The sequence below is a fragment of the Eulemur rufifrons genome, chromosome 8 (genome assembly GCF_041146395.1).
Source record: "Eulemur rufifrons isolate Redbay chromosome 8, OSU_ERuf_1, whole genome shotgun sequence".
NCBI classification, from domain to species: Eukaryota; Metazoa; Chordata; class Mammalia; order Primates; family Lemuridae; genus Eulemur; species Eulemur rufifrons.
In genome coordinates, this window is record NC_090990.1 from 80,497,088 (window position 1) to 80,516,732 (window position 19,645).

Sequence of the window (19,645 nt, forward strand, 5' to 3'; positions counted from 1 at the left end):
CCTTGGACCTGCGGCACCACCTAGAAACTTGTTAGAGAAATAGACTCTCAGGTTGTACTCCTGAACCCAAGCCTGCACTTTAGCAGTATCCCCAGGAGAGTCACATGCACATGAAAGTTTGAGAAACAGTTTATGAAACACACAAGCTGAGGTGCCATGGGAATGAGGGAAAAAGAGCATTTGATATGCCCGGTGGGGTAGCAGAGGCTGTCCAGAAGAGTGGACCTTTAAACTGAGCCTTGCAGAATGAATGGAAAAGGACAGAGTGGGAGTGGCCAGGGGTGAAAGACAGATGACATGACATGTAACACAGGCAGTGGTGCAGGGTGGTCCAGGAGAGCAGTGCGAGCAAAGACACTGAAGGTAAAGAGCCTGGGTTGTCCGGAAACAGATTCGGAGCAGAGTGCAGAGGGAGGGGGAGGATGGAAGATGCAAGGGCTAAGGCTGAAGAGGTCGCAAGTGCCAGATCAGGAAAAGAGCAGTATGGCCAGGTGTCTTAGTCCACTATAGTCTCAGGTGTAGTGCTATAACAAAATGCCTGAGATCAAGTACTTTATAAACAACAGAAATGTATTTTCTCAGTTCTGGAGGCAGGGAAGTCCAAGATCAAGGTGCTAGTATCTTGTGAGGGTCTTTTTGCTGCATCATAACATGGCAAGAGGCCTCTATGTGTGAGAGAGGGCTGGAAGGGACCTGAACTCATCCTTTTATAAGGAGCCCACTCCCACAACATTGGCATTAATTTATTCATGACGGCAGAGCCGTCATGGCCTAGTCAGGTCTTAGAGGTCCCACATCTCAGCACTGTTGCACTGGGGACTACGTTTCCAACACATGAACTGGGGACACATTCCAGCTATAGCACTAGGAGTGCACATTGGCATCTTCCCCCACTTTCTCCTTTCCCCCTTCCCCCTTCCTTCCTCTCTTCCTCTTTTCCATCTTTCCCTCTCCTATATATACTATTTATGCAAATGGAGATTCAAAGAAATAGAAGACATTATTCTTTTTTCCCCCAGAAAAATTATACACATTTAAAGTGTACAATATGGTGTTTTGATATACATATAGTGAAGTCAAGCAAATTAACATATCAATCTTCTTACATAGTTACCTTTTTTTTTTTATGGTGCGAGCACCTGAAATCTACTCTCTTTGCAGATGTCCAGTATCCTATACAGTATTATTGACCATAGTCGTCATGCTGTAGATTCCTTCTGTAGACTTGTTCATCTTACATAACTGCAACTTTGTATACTTTAACCAACATCTCCTCATTTCCCCACCTCCCCACCCCTGGGAGCCACTATTCTACTCTGCTTCTGTGTATGAACTTTCTTAGGTTCCATACACAAGTGAGATCTCACAGTCTTTTTCTTTCTGTGAGAAGACACTATTCTTGAGATGTTTAAATCCACTTGGAGACTGCTGAGAAGACTAAGGTCCTGGACCTCAGAAATCTCATTTGGCACACTGGAGCCATGAGGCTTGTCTTGAGGGGAGGCTGCTACGGTTCCTCCTTGGAGGGTAGTGAATGTGGTGAAATGAGTCAGACAGATCTGTGTCACCAAGGGCAAATCATCCTACCTCTCTGAGCCTAGTCTATAAAATGCAGATGGGAAGTTGTTGTGAAGATTAAACTGTGAACCATACCTGGCATATGGTTGCCATTCAATACACCTAAGTTCCTTCCTCTTTTCTGTTTCCCTGAGAAAGTACCAACAAACTGCTGGTGCCTGTAGTACAAGCCGTGGTTATATTTTGCTCTAGGGTAATGTCACTGGTCTTCATCTTTATGTGTTTTACATGTGCCATCAATCCAACTGTTGTTATTTTCCCAAAGTGAATTTGATAGAAAGCTCAAGCAATAATCTGCAAGTTTTCTCGGGACCTGACAGCTGGACTTCCTTACCCTCCACGCCGCATGCCAGCATCCTGTCCGTACCCCACACCAACGGACCAGTCAACCCAGGGCCTAGGTAAGCTCTGCACCAGCAGCATACTCATTGGTGGTCTTGGGGTTCGCTTTAGCACTGGAGACTCAAGTTCATCCTTTTTCCTAGGGGAGCTTGGTCTGAGCCTTTGTCCTGATTTCTAAGCCACTGGAAAGTGAAGGTGACAACAGGACAGAATTCTCCTTTCCTAACTGGAGAAGAGGTGGAGGGAAACACCTGCTCAGTTGTGTATTCTTTCTTTTGTGGGTTTGGCCTTTTATATTTTAAAGGGAAAAGACACGATGGCCTGAGATAATTTGTCTTGAACTCCATCAAAAATACTTTAAACTGTGCTGGTAGCAAATAGATACTATCTATTGGGGAACTGAAGAGGAAAAGCGTAAATATACACCGAGAAATCAAGACCCTTGGTTTTCCATATTCTCATAAGCCACCTGTCCTAAAAGGAGGACAGGCTGAGGGTGCCTGGCCCACAGCCCTGGTAAGAGGGCTAACTAAGTGTAGCATATAGGACCTGTGGTATAATCCGCATTCCAGAGATCTGCATTTAGTTCTGACTTCTGAAAATCTGCTTGGTGGAGGGGAAAGAGAAGGCACCTTGCAGTCTGACAGATATGGGTTTGAGTCCCAGTTCTACCTCCTATATTGACTTGTTGACTTTGGGCAATTTTCTTAGCCTTGCCGAATTTCAACTTTCTTATCTGTAACATGGAAATAGTGTGAGTTACTCTGTAGAGTTATGTAGAGCATCAAAATAAGAAAATCCAGTAACATGCTTTGTAAATGTCAGCTGTTATGTTCCTACGGATATGCAGAATTTTGAGAAGGTCCAGAAGGGACTCCAAATTAAAAGATAGGACGTGGGGAGTCTTCAGATGACTTGTGATTTGTGGGTCTAGAGAAAGTTAGGAGAATGTGACGGCCTTTAGTCTGCAGCAGTGCTTCTCACACTTTAATGTGTTGGAATCATTCGGGGATGTTGTTAAAGTGCAGAATCTGATTAGTAGGTTTGGGTGGGGGCATGAGATTCTGTATTTCTAACGGGGGCTCCCAGGTGCTGCTGGTGACGTGTGGCCCACAAGGCTCTAGTGCTGTGCTATCCAGTGCAGCGGGCGCTGGCCTCCTGCGGCTCTTGAATACTTGAAATGCAGCTAGTCCAAATTGAGACGTGCTGTGAGTGTGATGCACACAAGGAGTTTGAAGACTTAGAATGAAACAAAGAATAAAAATCTCAGTAATATTTCTTATATCAAATGCATGTTGAAATGACAGTATTTTAAATATTTTTGGTTACATAAAATATTAATAAGTTCATTATTTTCTTTTTTTAAATGTGGTTACTAGAAAATTTAAATGTCCATATGTGGCTGGCATTTGTGGCTCACACTTTATTTCTGTGGGACAGTGCTGGTCTGGAGGATCGAAGGGAAAAGCATTGATTTGGGCTGTGGGAGACAGTGAGAGAAGAGAATGAAGTTGAGAGTCCTTGAAGATATTAGATAATCATGTGCCCGGTTCTGTACCAGATACTTTACATAAGTCATCTATAGTACTCAACATCTGCAGGGTATTAAAATTTTTCTTCTACTGATGAAGAACCTAAAGCTCAGAGGCGTTAAAAACTTCCTGAAGGTCACACAGTAATCAGTGTAACTCAGAGTCCGTGGTTTCCCCGCTGGCCCAGGAGGCATCAGAAAGGGTCCCTAAGGGATAATGCAGAAAAACCTCTTCTGGACAGCGGGGCCAGAATCCCAGCATGCTGAGCGGCTCCGGGAGCTCAGAGGATGGGCCTCTGCAGGTCTCCCATGATCCAAGGAGGTCTATAGCGTCTGATAGATGGCACAGGGTGGAAGGTGTTGCCACCTCTGGTTTCCTTGTTGGCTTATTTAACCCATTACTGACTTTGTAAATGTTCCCTCCCTTTTTTTCTTTTCTATGTTTTTTTCCCTGTAAAGATCTTGTTAGAAAAACGCAAATATATTCAGTACTATCATTGATAATGTATCAATGCAATGCAGTGTTATCAAGCAGTATAGTGTCAGGCAACGCAGAGACTAAAATGTCAGAACATGTGACGACTAAAGGCTGAAAACATTGGTGGTTATAGCACCTGTTTCAGCTGCAGTCCTATACGTTGAATTCTACATGAACACACAAGCTTTGCTGCACATTATGATCGACTGGGAAGCTTTTAAAAATCCCGATAGCCAGACTGCATGCCAGACCAATTGACTCAATCTCTGGGGGGCGGGACCCAGGCATTGGTATTAATTTTTAAAACTCACTAAGTGATTCCAATGTGCAGCCAAGATTGTGAACCAGTGCCATAGAACTAGAGAAGGCAAGGAAAGTGGCCCAAGTCCCAGCCTTTCTGCCAAGGCCCAGAGCTGACAGGTGGAGACCAGGAGTGGAAGACTTCATTATAACAACCCCCATTTACTGAGTGCCATGTGCTAGGCATCATATACTCATTTAATCCTCATAACAATCTGTGTAAGGTATGTAAAATTATCACTCCAAATCTTGAAGATAAGAGAAATGACGCTCAGAGATATTAAATAATTTGGCCAAGGTCACAGAACTAAGTGGTAGATCTGGGATTCAAACCCAGGTCTTCTGACAGGATCACATGCCTCTTATCTGCCACATGGCCTTCCTGGGCCCGCGAGAGGGCACACCCACAATACTTGCCTTTCGCTGCCCTGCCCGTTGTACACGGGCTACAAGGGGGACCAGGGAAATGAAACGCTGTGTCCACTGAGTAAATTGCTAGCGGCAGGGCCAGCACTGGAATCCAGGTCTCAGGACACCTAATTTTGTCCTCATTCCACGATACCTGGCTGCTTCTCTTGGCTCTTCTGCAGAAAGGGGGCCAATCTGTGTCAGAGCTAGAAGTCAGGCCGTGGCCAGGCACCCTCTTGGACCTGCGCCCTCCTCAGCACTGCGTGTGTGCTTGTCAGGTGGCACTTCTTCCTCAGAGTGCCATCGAACATTCCCCTCTTCTCTCTCTGTCCCTGCAGCCCCTATCCGTGCCTGGTGACCATCAGCAATGGTGGTGGGGGCCCCGCAGGGCCCGGCGCAGAGGTGCACGCCGGCACCCCAGGAGCGTTCCTCCTCGGAAACCCAGCGGTGACCTCGCCCCCCTCTGTGCTCTCCACCCAGTCACCCGCTTCAGCTGGCGTGGAGGTTCTGGGGGAGCCCTCGCTGACCAGCATCGCCGTGTCCACCTGGACAGCAGTGGCCTCGCATCCCTTCTCGGGCTGGGGTGGCCCAGGTGGGGGTGGGCGCCATTCTCCTTCCTCGCTGGACAATTAGGCGGGATCCCGGGATCCTCTGTCAACAGAGGCCCTTCTACGTGTAGAGCGCTTAGAAACCCCATCTACTGATTCCAGCGGGTCAGACTGCAGGGTCTCCCCTCCCGGGGGGCTGAAGGGGGGATGGGCTATACCACAAGTCCTCCTGGCACAGGGTTTAGTTTGGATGATGCTAATTACATCTCCACCGTTCTCTTTTGCACTACCATTTTCTCTGCAGCTTATTTTTGTCCTGCTTAGATGACAGAAGTTCACGAGTACCTTCCTTGTGCCCTGCCCCTTCCTCTCAGGTGGTTCTGGAAAGCCTCGCTTCCTTTTCTGAGGGGGTGGTAAAAGCTATTAAATGAGCTCAGAGTTTACCTAGTTAAGGCCACTGCTTCCTTTGTGCAGCCCTGGAAAGTACAGTTGTCCCTGAGTATACCTGGGCGTTTGGTTCCAGGAAAGACCTCTGCATATACCCACATCCATGCATACAAGTCCCGCGGTTGGCCCCGGGGAACCTGTGTATGTGGAAAGTCGGCCCTCCACATACGTGGGCTTTGCATCACAAATACTGTATTTTCAATCCGTGTTTGGTTGAAGAAAATCCGCATATAAGTGGACCCACACAGTTCAAACCTGTGTTGTTCAAGGATCAACTGTATATGTGGCCACAAGGCCAAGGTTGGTTTCTGCTTTGAGATCAAGAGAGGGTGTGAGTCCAGAGTAAGGTTAACAAAAAGGATAAAGCTAATCACATATTACAGAATTGAGGAAATGAGGTCATGTCACTCCCTTGCTCAGAAACCTTCAATGGCTCACCATTGCCTATAGAATGAAGTCACATCTCCTCACTATAAGGAGACCCTCCACCATCTGCCCTCAAACCGCTTCCCCAGCTTTAGCTCCCTTTGTTATCCCTGTGGCATCCCGTGTTTCAGTCATGGCAGACGTCTCTGTTCTCTGAACTTTCATTGCACTTTCCCACCTCTACACCTGCCTGCACCTGAAGTGGCCTTCTCTGTCCAGTTCCACTGTGCAAATCCTCCCCACCTCCCAGGGACGGGCTGCGACGTCACTCCCTGCATTTAGCATCTCATCTGCCGAGGTATCTCTGATCTTTCCCTGCTCCCTGCTCTGCCACTGTTTTCGCCTCTGCCATAGAGCCCACCTCCTTCTGCCTTGTATTTTTGTTACCTGTGAGTGTCTCTTTCTTCCAACTAGACTGTAAGTCTCTTGAGGGCAGGGCCTAGCCTTCTTGTCTTTGTACCCCACAGCACCTGGTACTGTGCCTTGCCTGTCATAGGTGCCCAATAAACATTTACTGAGTAGAACTGGTGTGAAGTGTGTGTGTGCTACAAGGGTGGTGTGGAGCGGCTGGGAGGCAGAGCTCAGCGACACGACCCCAGGACACATGGTGTGTCAGGTGGGAGCCCAGGAACAACCTGGGTGTTGCCCGGGCTCCTCATCTGAGGCTCAAATGATTCTCAGTGATTGATGATGATAATATGGAGACAGGGTGCTAGAGGCATTATTCCCAAACATGAGTCCTTGGATCCCCTGCTCTGGGGTCACCTGGAGCACCTGGTAGAAATACAGATTCCTGGGCACACCCCATACCTGTTGGATCAGAATCTTTGGGGCTGGAGTCCATGAATGTGCATTTCAAACAAGTACTCCAAACAATGGTCAAGGAGCCAGGTTTGGAAGCTCCTTGCCTAGAATAGAGAAACTGAATGATAAATGCTCCAGGAACCTCATTTCTGATGAGTTTCCACCTCTGCCCCAACCAAAGTCATTGCTGTAACCAACGAGCAAAATCACTGTTTCATTGGTTTCCTTTCGCTTTCCTACCCATGACTGGATGTGCTAATAGCCATGGGAATGAGGTTTCCAGACCTGGGTGATGAGCGGTTCTCCAAACATCAGTGTCACACTGCATTGACTGAGACCCCTCCCCAGGGCCTTCATGGAGGGAGTCTAAGGTTCCACTTAGAGCCCCGCAGTGGCTCAGTTGCCCCCCACCCCACTGTTCCGTCAGCTGAGCCCATGCAAACCCACCCCACTCCAAACATGGCACTGCTGAGGCGTTGGCTCTTTCTATGGCAAAATGTCCTCTAACATGTGGTTAACACTGCCCAATATTTCTGTACTATTCCATTGTTTGGATCTCTGGCAACAACTGGAAACAATGCTACTCCAGCTACATAGTGTCCTGGGAAGTCACATTATCCCACTCAGGGTTGCTTGGCCAGAGCTCTGGGCTGCTAATTGGTGTGTGAGTGGCCAAGGCACAATGTCCCCATATGCCCTCAAGCCAGGATTGTTCCTGGCTCCTGCAGTCCCTTTGCAATTCCATTAGAGGCCATTAAGATATTAATATATTAGCATCTCTGCAAGATGGTATTTTGGCAAGTTATAAAAAGTGGCCATTTCTCATTCTGTTAGAACTTGAGGCTACTGTGGCCTCCAGTTACCCCAACAGGCCTGGAAAAGGCCTCTTCATTAGTCACTGAGGCGGTTAGTCACGGAGTGCAATTAGGTCTATCAAAACCCATCTTCAGTCTCAGCCTTTCCGTACCTCCCCCAGCCTGGGGCAGACAGAAGACGTGGCCCAGAGGCACAGAACAGAAGGAAGACAATGACCTTCATTCTTTTTGCATTTATATTGCTCAGATGAATTGGGTCTACTGTGGAGCAATAATGTGAGCATTCACTAACTTTGGGGTGATCACGTCTCACCAATCTTGTAGGAGGCTCAGCTTGGAATCTGCAATGGTCCTTAAACACATGATCTCTATTTGTTGTGTTGGTGCTGTGTATAGGATCTGTATTTGCTGTTATCCATCCAGCCAGAGGCATTTACTTTTTGGTCTGTTCTCCAAATTGTCTTAGGGCTAATTTCTGATTGGAAGAAGCAACACTAATTACTTAAGTCAGTTTAATAAATGACAGAGTTCTGATGTGTTAGACAAACTTTGGAGTCTTGTAGACCATTTCTTTGCTCATATATCTCTTTACCTAGTTCACTATAAGATTAAAAAAGAAATGGTGCCACTTCAGGATTTCTGGCCTGTCACATGAAATTTAAGAGAAACTGAAATCCTACCTGAATAGAAATAGTTATACAATTCTTTTAGCCACATGCTAGAGATTCTAACTCTCCCTAAAGCCTGGTCTATTTGAAAGTGTCCGCCTTTGTGGGGCTTTTATTTGGGTCTGTGTGACCTCACCAGCTCCCCATCCCCCTGTGTGCTAGGCTTATCACAAATCCCTCTGCCCACCATGCCGAAGCCAGCTGCTCTCAGGAGACTGCTGACTCGCTGGTCCCTCGGAACTGGGAGAAAGGGGCAGGGAGGAGGTCACATGAAGGGAGTGATATTTTCATCACCTAAGTTATTAACAAAAAAACTCAATAAGAGATATTTTGAAGCTTGGTAGGCATTTGCCAATTTATCCCAAGACTAGAATAACTTTGAGTAAATGTCAGAAGGTTAAAATACGACATTTGTGAGGAATGTGAATTCTGTTTTATGGAATGGTGGGTCACTCAAAGTTGGGAATGGCAACGGGGTCATTCAAGGGACACTTCTTTCAACTGGTTCCTTTTTATTTTCTCCTTTCATTCCCACCTTACTGAGCCACTTGTTTGCTCCTGGCCAGGTTGGCAAACAGAGCATGGGGGCCTGGAACAGAGGTTACAGGAGGTGTATGTGGTACTAAAAAAGACATCAGGGAAGAGTCTCTTGGTCTGAAGACACCAAAACCATTCCATCATCATTACTGTGGAGACGTCTATGGTGTTGTCTGCCCAGCACCCAACCTTGTTCTGGGAATAGGGCCCTGAAACTCTTGGGAGAACTGCCCTCCCTCTTCCCCCATCCACATGTCTATTTTGGGGGTTGTGCTTGACTCTGCCTCTCTGGGCAGAGTTGGTTGGTTCAGAGGTTCCTATCACTTGCACCGAAGAGTCCTGACTATTACAGGAAGAACCAAAAGCCCAGTGCCGGCAAAGGCACACAGGCTGGTTGATTCCAACTTTCATTATGTTACAGGCTATATTAGGCCTGAAAAAATGCACTAGAAGTGCCTAGAAATGGAGGAAATGGAGCTGAAACTCCAGATTTATTGAAAACAGAATGAAATTTAAGATATCTATTAAGGTAAGTGGTTAAGAGCCATGGCAAGTAAAAAGCTTTGTTCACCTACATTACTAGGCTAGCCCAGAATGGGGACTGAGACGATCTCTTTACATGAACATTACCAACATATGCTTTCTGCAGATCTATAGCGGCTAGATACTGTGTTAAACGCAAGTCACACTGCTAGCTGGACAAACACTGCTCTCTTTCTGGATGACTAGTAGAGAGTATTTCCACAGCATGGCTGGATCCCAATTGTGTGCTTGAATTGTCGCCACAGTTCAGCCTGTCTGCTCAGCAGTGCTACAGACAGCTTGGTTCTCAGTGTGTGGTTAGTGTCCTGGATCACAAGTACCACAACCCATAGTTAACAGTAATGGAAACCACCATTACCATTGTGAAGATCAAACCCAGCTCCTTCTCAGGGTTCACAGAGGGATAATGTTCTGTGAGGGGGTGCATTTAGATTTTGCAGCTTCTAGATTCCTGGGGTATCTCTCAAAACTGCCACAGCCTCTCAGTGCTGGCTTCTATCACTGTGGTTCAGACACGGAGCTACGACTGTCTCACGTGGTGCACAGGCTACACTGCAATGCCTTTTTTCTAGAGGCTTAGTGCTTATATGTGAAAACTAAACATAAAGGGCTCCATGCATCTAGAAAACTTAATTTTCAAGATATAGTTTAATCATCTTCAATTTATCAACATCCTATTTACACATTTTTATTTGTATTGAGATGTAGTATTTGTAAGAATAGAAATCTCAAGTGTACAGCTTGATGAATATTTACATATACATGTATGCCTGTGAAACCCCAACAATATCAAGATATAGAACATTTCCAGCACCCAGAAGGCTCCCTGGTGCCCTTCCGTGGACATACTTGGCCCCAAGATCAATGGAACTCTGACCATTATCTCTGTGTATAAGTTTAACCTGTTCTTGATCTTCATTTAAATGGAATCAAACAGTAGGAACTCTTGCGTCTGATCACCGTGTCTGCGGCACCCTGTTTAGCTCCCACCTTGCCCAGTGATTCAGGAAGATCATCTCTCAGTCATTAGGTGAGATACCCTCAATAGATATTTAAATTCCCTGATATTCAAACCAAGAGACTGAAACAAAAACAAAAGTGAGAGTTTCCCTTCTGAGGCTTACCATCTCTCTGGGAGAGAGGCAGAGGAAGTGCCACCTCCGTTGTGTAGGTCCTTAATGTCTCCCTACTGCCACGTGACAACCACGCCAGAACACAGTCTTGTAAGTGCAGCCTGTGCAAACTTAACAGTAGCTAAAGGATTGCTTTCTTACAAGGACTTTAGGAGGCATTTACTGCAGTCTGCTCACTTTACTGATGAGAAAACATTGGTTTAACATGACCCATGGATGGAGCAGGTCACAGCCCCTGTGATAGGGTTTGAAAGCCGATGATGATGGAGCACCCAAGGTCTACCTCCTGGTCCCTCACCTACTCCAACTTATTTTTATTTTTTTTTTGCCAATTTGTGTTTCATTTGGGGTGAGACAAGAAAACATCTTTTACTATGTAAATATTATCTGTGAAGAGTATCTAGTCAACTTATCATTGCCTGTAATATTCCAGACTATACAAACGAACATATCATTTAGCTAGCAATGAAGTGAGCTGCTGAGAGAAGGACATCAGACAGGTTAAGCTTTATTGAGGTGAGGAGATGATGATGATGATTATTTTTCTGCTGTTTGGCAGCCGACAAACAATAAGACAGCGTAGAGTAGAGGTAGCGCGGCAGAGTGACGAGAAAATCCACAGGCACGGAAGACATTTCAGAGCACTCACTTTTTCTCAAGGCTCGCATCTTCCCATCCACCTGCAGTTGGTGGTGGCAGCAGAGAAGAGAGAGTGGGGACACAAGTGGCAAATGGGCAGGGAGTCATTTCCTAATTTTTAAGTCCTGGGTGAGGACCCACCGAGTGTCTGAGATTGGGTTGTGGTAACAGAGTTGGCCAGCTCTGTTGCCAGAGCTCAGGAGGCCTTTGACATTGACAGGCAGGTGTTTGCACTTGTGCAGAAGACTTTTAAGTTAATGCTATAGAAGTAAGTGTACTCTGTAGTGAAGATCTGGAATAACAATAAAATTTCCTGGGTGGGGAAGGCCAGCCTAAAGGCTGTCGAGGAGAGAACACTGAGAGCAGGGGACACAGAGCAGGAAGCCTGAACGCACATCAGCTCTGTCACCGGCTTTGGGCAAGTGGCCTTACCTTCCTTACTGGACTTCAGTGTCCTCCTCTACAAAGCAGTGCTCTACAGCAGCAGATTTTACAAAGCATACAATGGCATCTTCATTGGTCAAGGTTCTATGGAGAAACGGAACTAGCAGACGACTGATTGGTTGATTGCAAGGAATTGGCTTTGCAACTTCAGGGGCTGGCCAGGTAAGTCAGAAATCTATCTGTAGGGCAAGCTCAACCAGGAGCTGACACTAAAGTCCACAGCTAGAATTTCTTCTTCCCCAGAAAAACTTCTGTTTTGCTCTTAAAAACTTTGATTGGACAAGGCAACGCCCATTATTGAAGATAATCTCCTTTATTTAGAGTCGATAGTAGATGAAATGTGTATCTCTGATAGTATGTTTTAATTTGTTGCTTGTTATTGTAGTGAATCTATTATAGGTTTTTGTGCACACAATTCTATATTTTAACGCCATTCCCCACATTTTGACTCTTAGTTGTCTCAATTTACATATTTTTAAATTACCTGTCTTTTAACAGATTGCTGTCAACTGTAGCTGTTATTGGTTTTGATAGATTTCTATTTTGAGCTTTGTACTAGAGTTATGGGTGGATTGCATACCACAAATACAGCACTAGGGTACTGGGTTTGTCTGTGTACTTAATTTTACCAGTGGATTTTATACTTTGAAAAATTTTCTTTACCATGTTAGTGTTTTTTCTTTCAGACTGAAGACGTCCCTTAGCATTTCTTGTAAGACAGATCTAGTGGTGATGAATTGTCTCAGCTTTCATTAGTCTGTGAAAGACTTTAACTCTCTTTCAAATTTGAATGACAATTTTGCTGGATATAATATTCTTAGGTTGTAGTTTTTTTCTTTGAGCACTTTGAAACTGTCATTCCACTCCCTCTTGGCCTATAGTGTTTCTGTTGAGAAGTCTGTTGCCAGTGAATTGGAACTCCTTTTTATGTTATTTGCTTCTTTGTCCTTGACCTTTGAGAGTTTGATTATTAAATGCCTTGAGGTAATCTTAATTGGGGTGAATCTATTTGGTGTTCTAAGACCTTCCTGTATCTGGATATTTATATCTTTCTCAAGTTTTGAAAAGTTTTCTGTTATTTCTTTGAATAAGCCTTCCACCCCTTGCTCTTGCTCAGCTCCCTCTTGAACACCAATAATTCTCAGATTTGGTCTTCCGAGATAATTTTCTTTTTCTTGTAGGTGGTCTTCATTGGTTTTTATGCTTTTTTCTTTTTTCTTCTCTGACTGTGTTTTCAAATAACCTGTCTTCAAGCTCACTGAGTCTTTTCTCAGCTTGGTTCATTCTGCTGTTGAGAGCCCCTAAAGAGTTCTTCAGTTCAGCAAATATATTTTTGAGTTCCAAGATTTCTGTTTGATTTTTTTATTATTTCAATCTATTTGTTAAATTTCTTTGATCAATTTCTGAATTGCTTCTCTGTGTTATCTTGGAGATCACTGAGTTTCCTTAAAACTGCTATTTTGCCTTCTTGGTCAGAGACCTCACAAATTGCCATCTTGTTAGGGTCAGTCACTGGATTTTTGCTTTGCCCTTTTGGGGAGGTTATGGTTCCCTGTTTTCTGTTGTTTCTTGTGGGTATATATCCATGTGTTTGCATTGAAGGATTTGTTCTTCATTCCAGTTTTCTCTGTCCAGCTTGCTTTGGTTTTTATTGAATATATTTGCTTAGCACATCTTCACTGCCTCCTCTTTGGCTCTAGGTGGCACCTGAAGCCCAGGTTTGCCTTGGTTCTAGTGAATGGTTGGGGTGCTGCCTGTCCCAAATGGGGGAGAGCCCAAAGGGATTATGCTGGCAGTATGGGAAGGCTGGCTAGGGGTTCATGCCCAGGGGACCTGGGATCATACCTCCTACAGCCACTCTTATTTGATGTCTCCTTTGGCTGAGATACAGAGCAGAGTCTCCTGGCTGGGGATGGTAGTCCTGCCTCCTCCCTTTGTCTCGGCCTGTCCTCAGGAATATTTCCCTCCTCAGGCAGTTACAATGCTACCCACGGGGTAAAGCAAGGACAGTTCTGCTTAGGGTACTCAGGAAGGTGGGGAAGCTGTTGATCACTTCAATTCCACTTTTTTCAGTGTAGAAACTGTGAGTTGAGGGGAGATTTTCTAGGCAGCTGGTGCCTGGCAGAATGGAGGGGAAGGGTGTCATGGATGTGGAAGTCTGGTTCTCCTACAGTGCAGAGTTTTTCTGTTTCTCTGTGTTCCTGGTAACTGTCTCATTCCCATACTTGAGCTCTGGGTTGTTGCTGGTGAAGATCTTAACACTATATATTTGTTTTTGTTTTTTTTTTTGTGGGGAGGAGGAGAAGCCAGCTTGCTTCTACACCACTGTTTGGAAAATGGAAACCTTGAGAACTGATTTATTCTTCTGTCATGGGGGGGTGATTGTCTTGGTTACAGTTGAGGACAGAGTGAAAACGAGGGGTTACTTTGATCAAGTTTGCCTACTCTGCTTGCTTGTGGTCACTTGCTTTTTGTTATTTATTTTCCCTTTTTCCATGAAGCTGGAGGTTATGGTAGCTGGAGGCCATGCCTCTGAACGCTGAAACTTAACCCTCACTGGCTACTTTATAGATATTCACAAGTCACCATGGTAATGGTTGCTTTAGTCGTTTTTCAGAAACCTGGGGCAGCTCTTGTTTAGTTCAAACTGGCTGAGACCACCAACCCTTCAAATGAGTCTGTGAAAGTGGCCAAGAGATGGCTTTTTGATGTTGGAGGGCTGAAACCATTTTTTGTGTATATGTCCTGTGAGATGCCATGGACCCCTACTATGCTTGTGCAGATGAACCTGTTATTTCATTTCCCCCCCTGCCAATTACCTTTCCCCATGCCTTAGACCACCCTACTTCCCTAACCCATAAATATCCCTAAGCCTTATCTTTGGGGAGGCAGATTTGAAAGGTGTTCTCTCACCTCCTCACTCTATGGCCTTGAGAATAAATATTTTCTCTTTTATAAAACCCATGTCACAGTGATTTATTTATTGCATGTGGGAAGAATGGACCAGACATGGAACTGGCCGATAACAAAAGATTGTCTTCCATTGCTTTATCTCTAACTCCTTGCACACGTGCCTGGTGTGTGGTAGGTTCTCCATAGGTATTTATTTATTTATTTATTTATTTTTGAGACAGAGTCTCACTCTGTTGCCTGGGCTAGAGTGCCTTAGCATCAGCCTAGCTCACAGCAACCTCAAACTCCCAGGCTCAAGCAATCCTTCTGCCTCAGCCTCCCGAGTAGCTGGGACCACAGGCATGCACCACCATGCCTGGTTATTTTTTTTTGTATATATTTTTAGTTGTCCAGCTAATTTCTTTCTATTTTTAGTAGAGACGGGGTCTTGCTCTTGCTTAGGCTGGTCTCGAACTCCTGACCTTGAGCGATCCTCCTGCCTCGGCCTCCCAGAATGGTAGGATTACAGGTGTGAACCACTGCGCCCGGCCCTCCATAGGTATTAATTCAGACTTTTTAGAAATAATCCTTAGCAGTGCTTGGAAATTTTAGATTAAAAAACAAAACGTTTAGTTTGATTAAAAAAAATCTGTGTATATTTTTGTCAAGGTTGTGTCTTTATAAGATCAGACCTTATTGGAAGAAAAAATTTTTTTGTTTGCATATCTTAGATCTCACTCTTCTGGAGTTATATCATGCTTCCTTGGAGATCCTGTCCTTCCTTTCTTCCCTCCTTTCTTCTTTCTCTCTTCTCTTCTTTCCTTCGTCCCTCTCCTTCTTGCCTTTTCTCTCTCCTTTTTTTCTTTTTAGAGTCATTGACAGGTGCTGAGGAGAGCACCTCACAAGCCATGACCTTCATCTTACTTTGGGGAAGAGGTAGATGGTAAAAGCCAGAACAAAACCAGAAAATTCCAGACAAGCTTGTTTCAGCTCAACCTAGACAATGTTTGTCTACAGTCAGTGCCATTTCAGAATGACTCACTGAAGTGTCTTGAGGTTGGATTTTGTGTGCTAAACATAATTGCTAACATTTATTGAGCACTTATTATGTGCCAGGCACTATGCTAAGTACTTTACATGCATATCCAATTGAGTGCAAGCCTATGAGGTAGGAATTATTATTTTAATTATTTTATTTTATTATTTTTTAATTTCAAAATATTACAGGGTACAAATGTTTTTGGTTACATGGATCGTTTTTGTAATGCTTGAGTCAGGGCTATAAATGTGCCTATCACCTGAGTAGTGTTCATTGTACCCATTAGGTAGGTTTTCCCCCAGCGCCTCCTGCCCACTCTTGACTGTTTTATTGATATGTAATTTACATACCATAAAGTTCTCCTGTTCAAAGTGTAAAATTCATTGCTTTTTAAAGTATATTTACAGAGTTGTGCAACTGTCACCATAATCTATGATTTCCGGAATTTTCAGTTAGTTGCCTTTCCTTTTGTGCTGCTGCGGGCAGGAGAGAATGCTGCTGCGTTGCAGACGCGACGCTGCCTCCCGCCACAGCGTTCAGAACTGCCACCTTCTCTGCCCCAGACGCTGACCTTCTCTATCAGTGCTGCCTAAGACCGTGTTGGCAGTTTTGGTGGCCACACAGGGTGACTAAAATGCCTAGGTTTTCCCACATCAGCTGATATTAATCCAAGTTTCCATATCCTGTATCTGTGTGGTCAACTTAAAAAAAATAATCTACCAGCCTGAGCAAGAGCGAGACCCCGTCTCTACTAAAAATAGAAAGAAATTATATGGACAACTAAAATATATATATACAAAAAATTAGCCGGGCATGGTGGCGCATGCCTGTAGTCCCAGCTACTCGGGAGGCTGAGGCAGGAGGATCGCTTGAGCCCAGGAGTTTGAGGTTGCTGTGAGCTAGACTGACGCCATGGCACTCACTCTAGCCTGGGCAACAGAGTGAGACTCTGTCTCAAAAAAAAAAAAAAAAAAAAAAAAAAAAAAAAAACTATTTGTATGACTTTAGTCTTATCTCATAGGATAAGACTGCTAGATTATTTTTGAATGAATTCTGCCATATAATGCATTTTCAAACCTGCCAGCCTATGCCGTATAAAATTTGATAAGCGTGTGTCAAGTTGTCTTCCCAAGCATTAACAGAAATATTCAATGGGGCACAGATGAGCACTGAGAGTTGTAACTACCAGAAACCACTTTCGTGGAAAAGAGAGACAATTTCCTCATTAACTCTGTTTACTAGAAAATCACATTAATCAAGCCCTCCAGTCCCTGACCCTTCTGAAGTTCACAGCATTATTTTTCAAGGTTTGAAGAAATCGTGTATGACTGTCCCAATTTTGGGCATACATAGTAAATGCCAGGTACTATTGGGGTTTGAACTTGCAGAGAGATCACAACCAACCATTAGACATATTTGTAGTTAAATTAGCTTTGGGTATTTTTCCTAAGTGTTTCTTTCTAGGTGGTTCACACGTTCCTCTCCAGACCCTCCTTATGGGAAGACATGCATGTCACCTTAGTGGTTTGCATTTCCTGGAGATTTTAGTGCTTGGATTTTAAGATCTCTTTCTCTCAAGTCTTGGTTTTAGTCCTTAAAGCTCTCCGTAGGGGATTGAAGAACCCAGAGAAAATCACAGTAAGTTTCTCTGCCTGCTCCCCCATCTTTCCGTTTATTCGCTAGGGGAGACTATCTTGTGGAGAGAGGGGCACAGGAATCGGGTGGGAGAAGTCGCCCAAGGGCCATTGGAAGGGTCTGTGGAAGTGGGACGCGCTGGTCCCACCCACCTTGCCCAGGTGATGGGGCGGGAGCGCAGACGCCAGCCTTGGGTTTTCTGTTTGTGCGTGAGTGTGCTCCGCCTCCTTCGATCAGAGCCAGCCTTGTGACCCAGGCTCTACACAGTCACCCACGCCCACCGCAATGCAGACGAAGCCCGGAAACCTGCAAGTCTCACTGTGGACCGACCACGACGGTGTGAGGATCCACATCCGCGGGGTCCCCGCCGCTCCGCCCGTCATCCTCCAGGTCGGACACTAGGTGGCAGCAAAGCCCCGACCAACCAACCGTCCGCACTGCGTGCAGGTGCAGGTCGTCTTCTGACGCAGAACTTAAAAAAAAGAGATACTGCGGAGTTTCCTTTTAGAGAAAGAGCTACCCATCAAGACTAGCAGCTTTAAAGACAGCCATGGCAATAACCGAAACGTTGTCAGGATGAAAGCTGCCTTCTCAGTAGGATAGGCAAAAAACGAACCAAACACACAAACCTACCTCAAAGCCAAACCATCATTTTTGAAGCAGTTTTGAGGAGGCTATAATGCAATTTTGGTCCATGTGCTTTGGAGCTGGCAAGTCGATATTGGAGGTGTGTGCGCACGGAGACAAAGCTTGTGGTTTTCTGAGGCCCCTCTGCCTGCTTGGCAGTGAAAACGTGGAGGTTTCGTGATAAGTTGTTGGCTCTGGAGGAGGCAGTTCTGCATGCTTCACTGGCGTCCGAGTTCCGACCCGTGACTCTAGGCCTGCAGTATTAATGAGCACCTTGTAGATAATGCATGGACTCCAGGCAGATGTTAAGATGGGGCTGGCAAGAAGCTTGCTGATGAGAAGGATTAGCTCAGGAGGAAGAATCCATCTGCTGCTGAGGCAGCGCCTTCAGAGAGCAGATGGTTGAGCCCATTGCGTAACATAGCCCTGTTGCATTGCTGCATCCCAGAGGAATGAAAAGGACAAGTGGGGGACAGAGGAGGCCACAAAACAAGAGTAGTCTGTTAGGGCCCAGAACACCAGAGTCCTGTCTCCAGAGACAAAGCACCATGAGGCCACTGGCTCTTAGAATTTAGTAAACCCACCCATCATCCCTGCTCTCCACTCCCTCTCTCATACACTGCTCCTGCAACAGGATTTTTTAGAGTGCTGGAAAAGTTCTTTAAGAAACCAGTTCATTTTAGCTGGGGCTGTTACACTTGCAAAAGAGATCTTATTGGAGATGAATTTTTCAGCTTGTTTGATTGCTGTTCATGTAGCTCTAGAGATCCCTGGCCATGGAGAGGAAGCTAGAATCAGAGCAAGGGTGACAGCCTGTCAGATAGCTCTTCTTTTTCTCTTTCTCTCTATCATTAAGTAGCTCTTAATTTCAAGGGCAGTAGAGAGCTATAGGTATGCAGAAAATAAGAAGCCCAATTTTGCCATCAGTAGCCTCTGAGTTGACTTTCTCACCTTTCAAGGTCTTCCTGTGACTCACGGTGAAACAGGGAACATGGTCTATGTGCTCTATGTCTTCTCATACCCTTTGTCTTCTCTTAATAGCGTGGGTGATGAGGTGAGATAAATCTACTTGCTATCCTGGATCAGCAGACCATCTACCCCACCTAAATGTATCGTAGGCTCATCTTGCTGGTATGTAAAAATCACCCGAAGTCCCTCCTTCTTAAGCAAACCATCTTTGACTCATGAATGAGAGTCGGTTAGTAATTAATCCTCTATATTCATGCACCAATATTAATTTCTTTGCTACAATGTATAGGATTTCCTGGTAAATCTGTGTATTTATGCTAGGTTTGCTCATGGTTTGCATTTTCTCTATGCTTCCAGAATTGCTGCATTGTGTCCCAGATTTCTACTTGCCAGAGGGCTGCAAATGAGGAAGTTGACAGGATGAATGTTAAACAAATCAATGTGTAAAACTGTAATGCCCCAAAATATGGACATGGTGCTTTATAGTTTACAGAGAGATTTCAGGGATTTTATTGAATTTGACCTTTGCCATATCACTGTGAGCCAAGATGACTGTCCTCATGCCATAGATGGGAAACTGAGGCTCTGAGAGGGTAGGTAAGGCACTATCTTAGGCACTCAGCTGGGAAGTGGCAGGAGGGTTTTCTGTCTCTGAAGCCCATGCTTTGCTTGTGTGGCTTAAACTGTTCCAAGCTTAACATAATTAAATGCTGGGTACACATGCCTGGTGCTAAGAGATGGAGTTGTTGTGAGCCAAGTTAAGAGAGAAACCAAAATGAAAATGGTGTTGGAGATAGATTAATTTGCCGTAATGTTTTCTCCCACTCTCTCCTCTGTCTTCT

The 19,645-nt window shown here is 45.0% G+C and overlaps 1 protein-coding gene across 1 annotated transcript in view; it reads left to right on the forward strand.

Annotated features, from left to right (window-relative positions):
* Positions 1-6,539, forward strand: part of TBX19 (T-box transcription factor 19) — a 28,078-nt gene extending 21,539 nt beyond the window's left edge. The window contains exons 7-8 of the mRNA XM_069478303.1: positions 1,844-1,979; positions 4,976-6,539. Coding sequence (XP_069334404.1) covers positions 1,844-1,979; positions 4,976-5,270 — 431 coding nt within the window. The 3' untranslated portion in view covers positions 5,271-6,539. The remainder of the gene's footprint in view (positions 1-1,843; positions 1,980-4,975) is intronic.
* Positions 6,540-19,645: the final 13,106 nt, after the last annotated feature.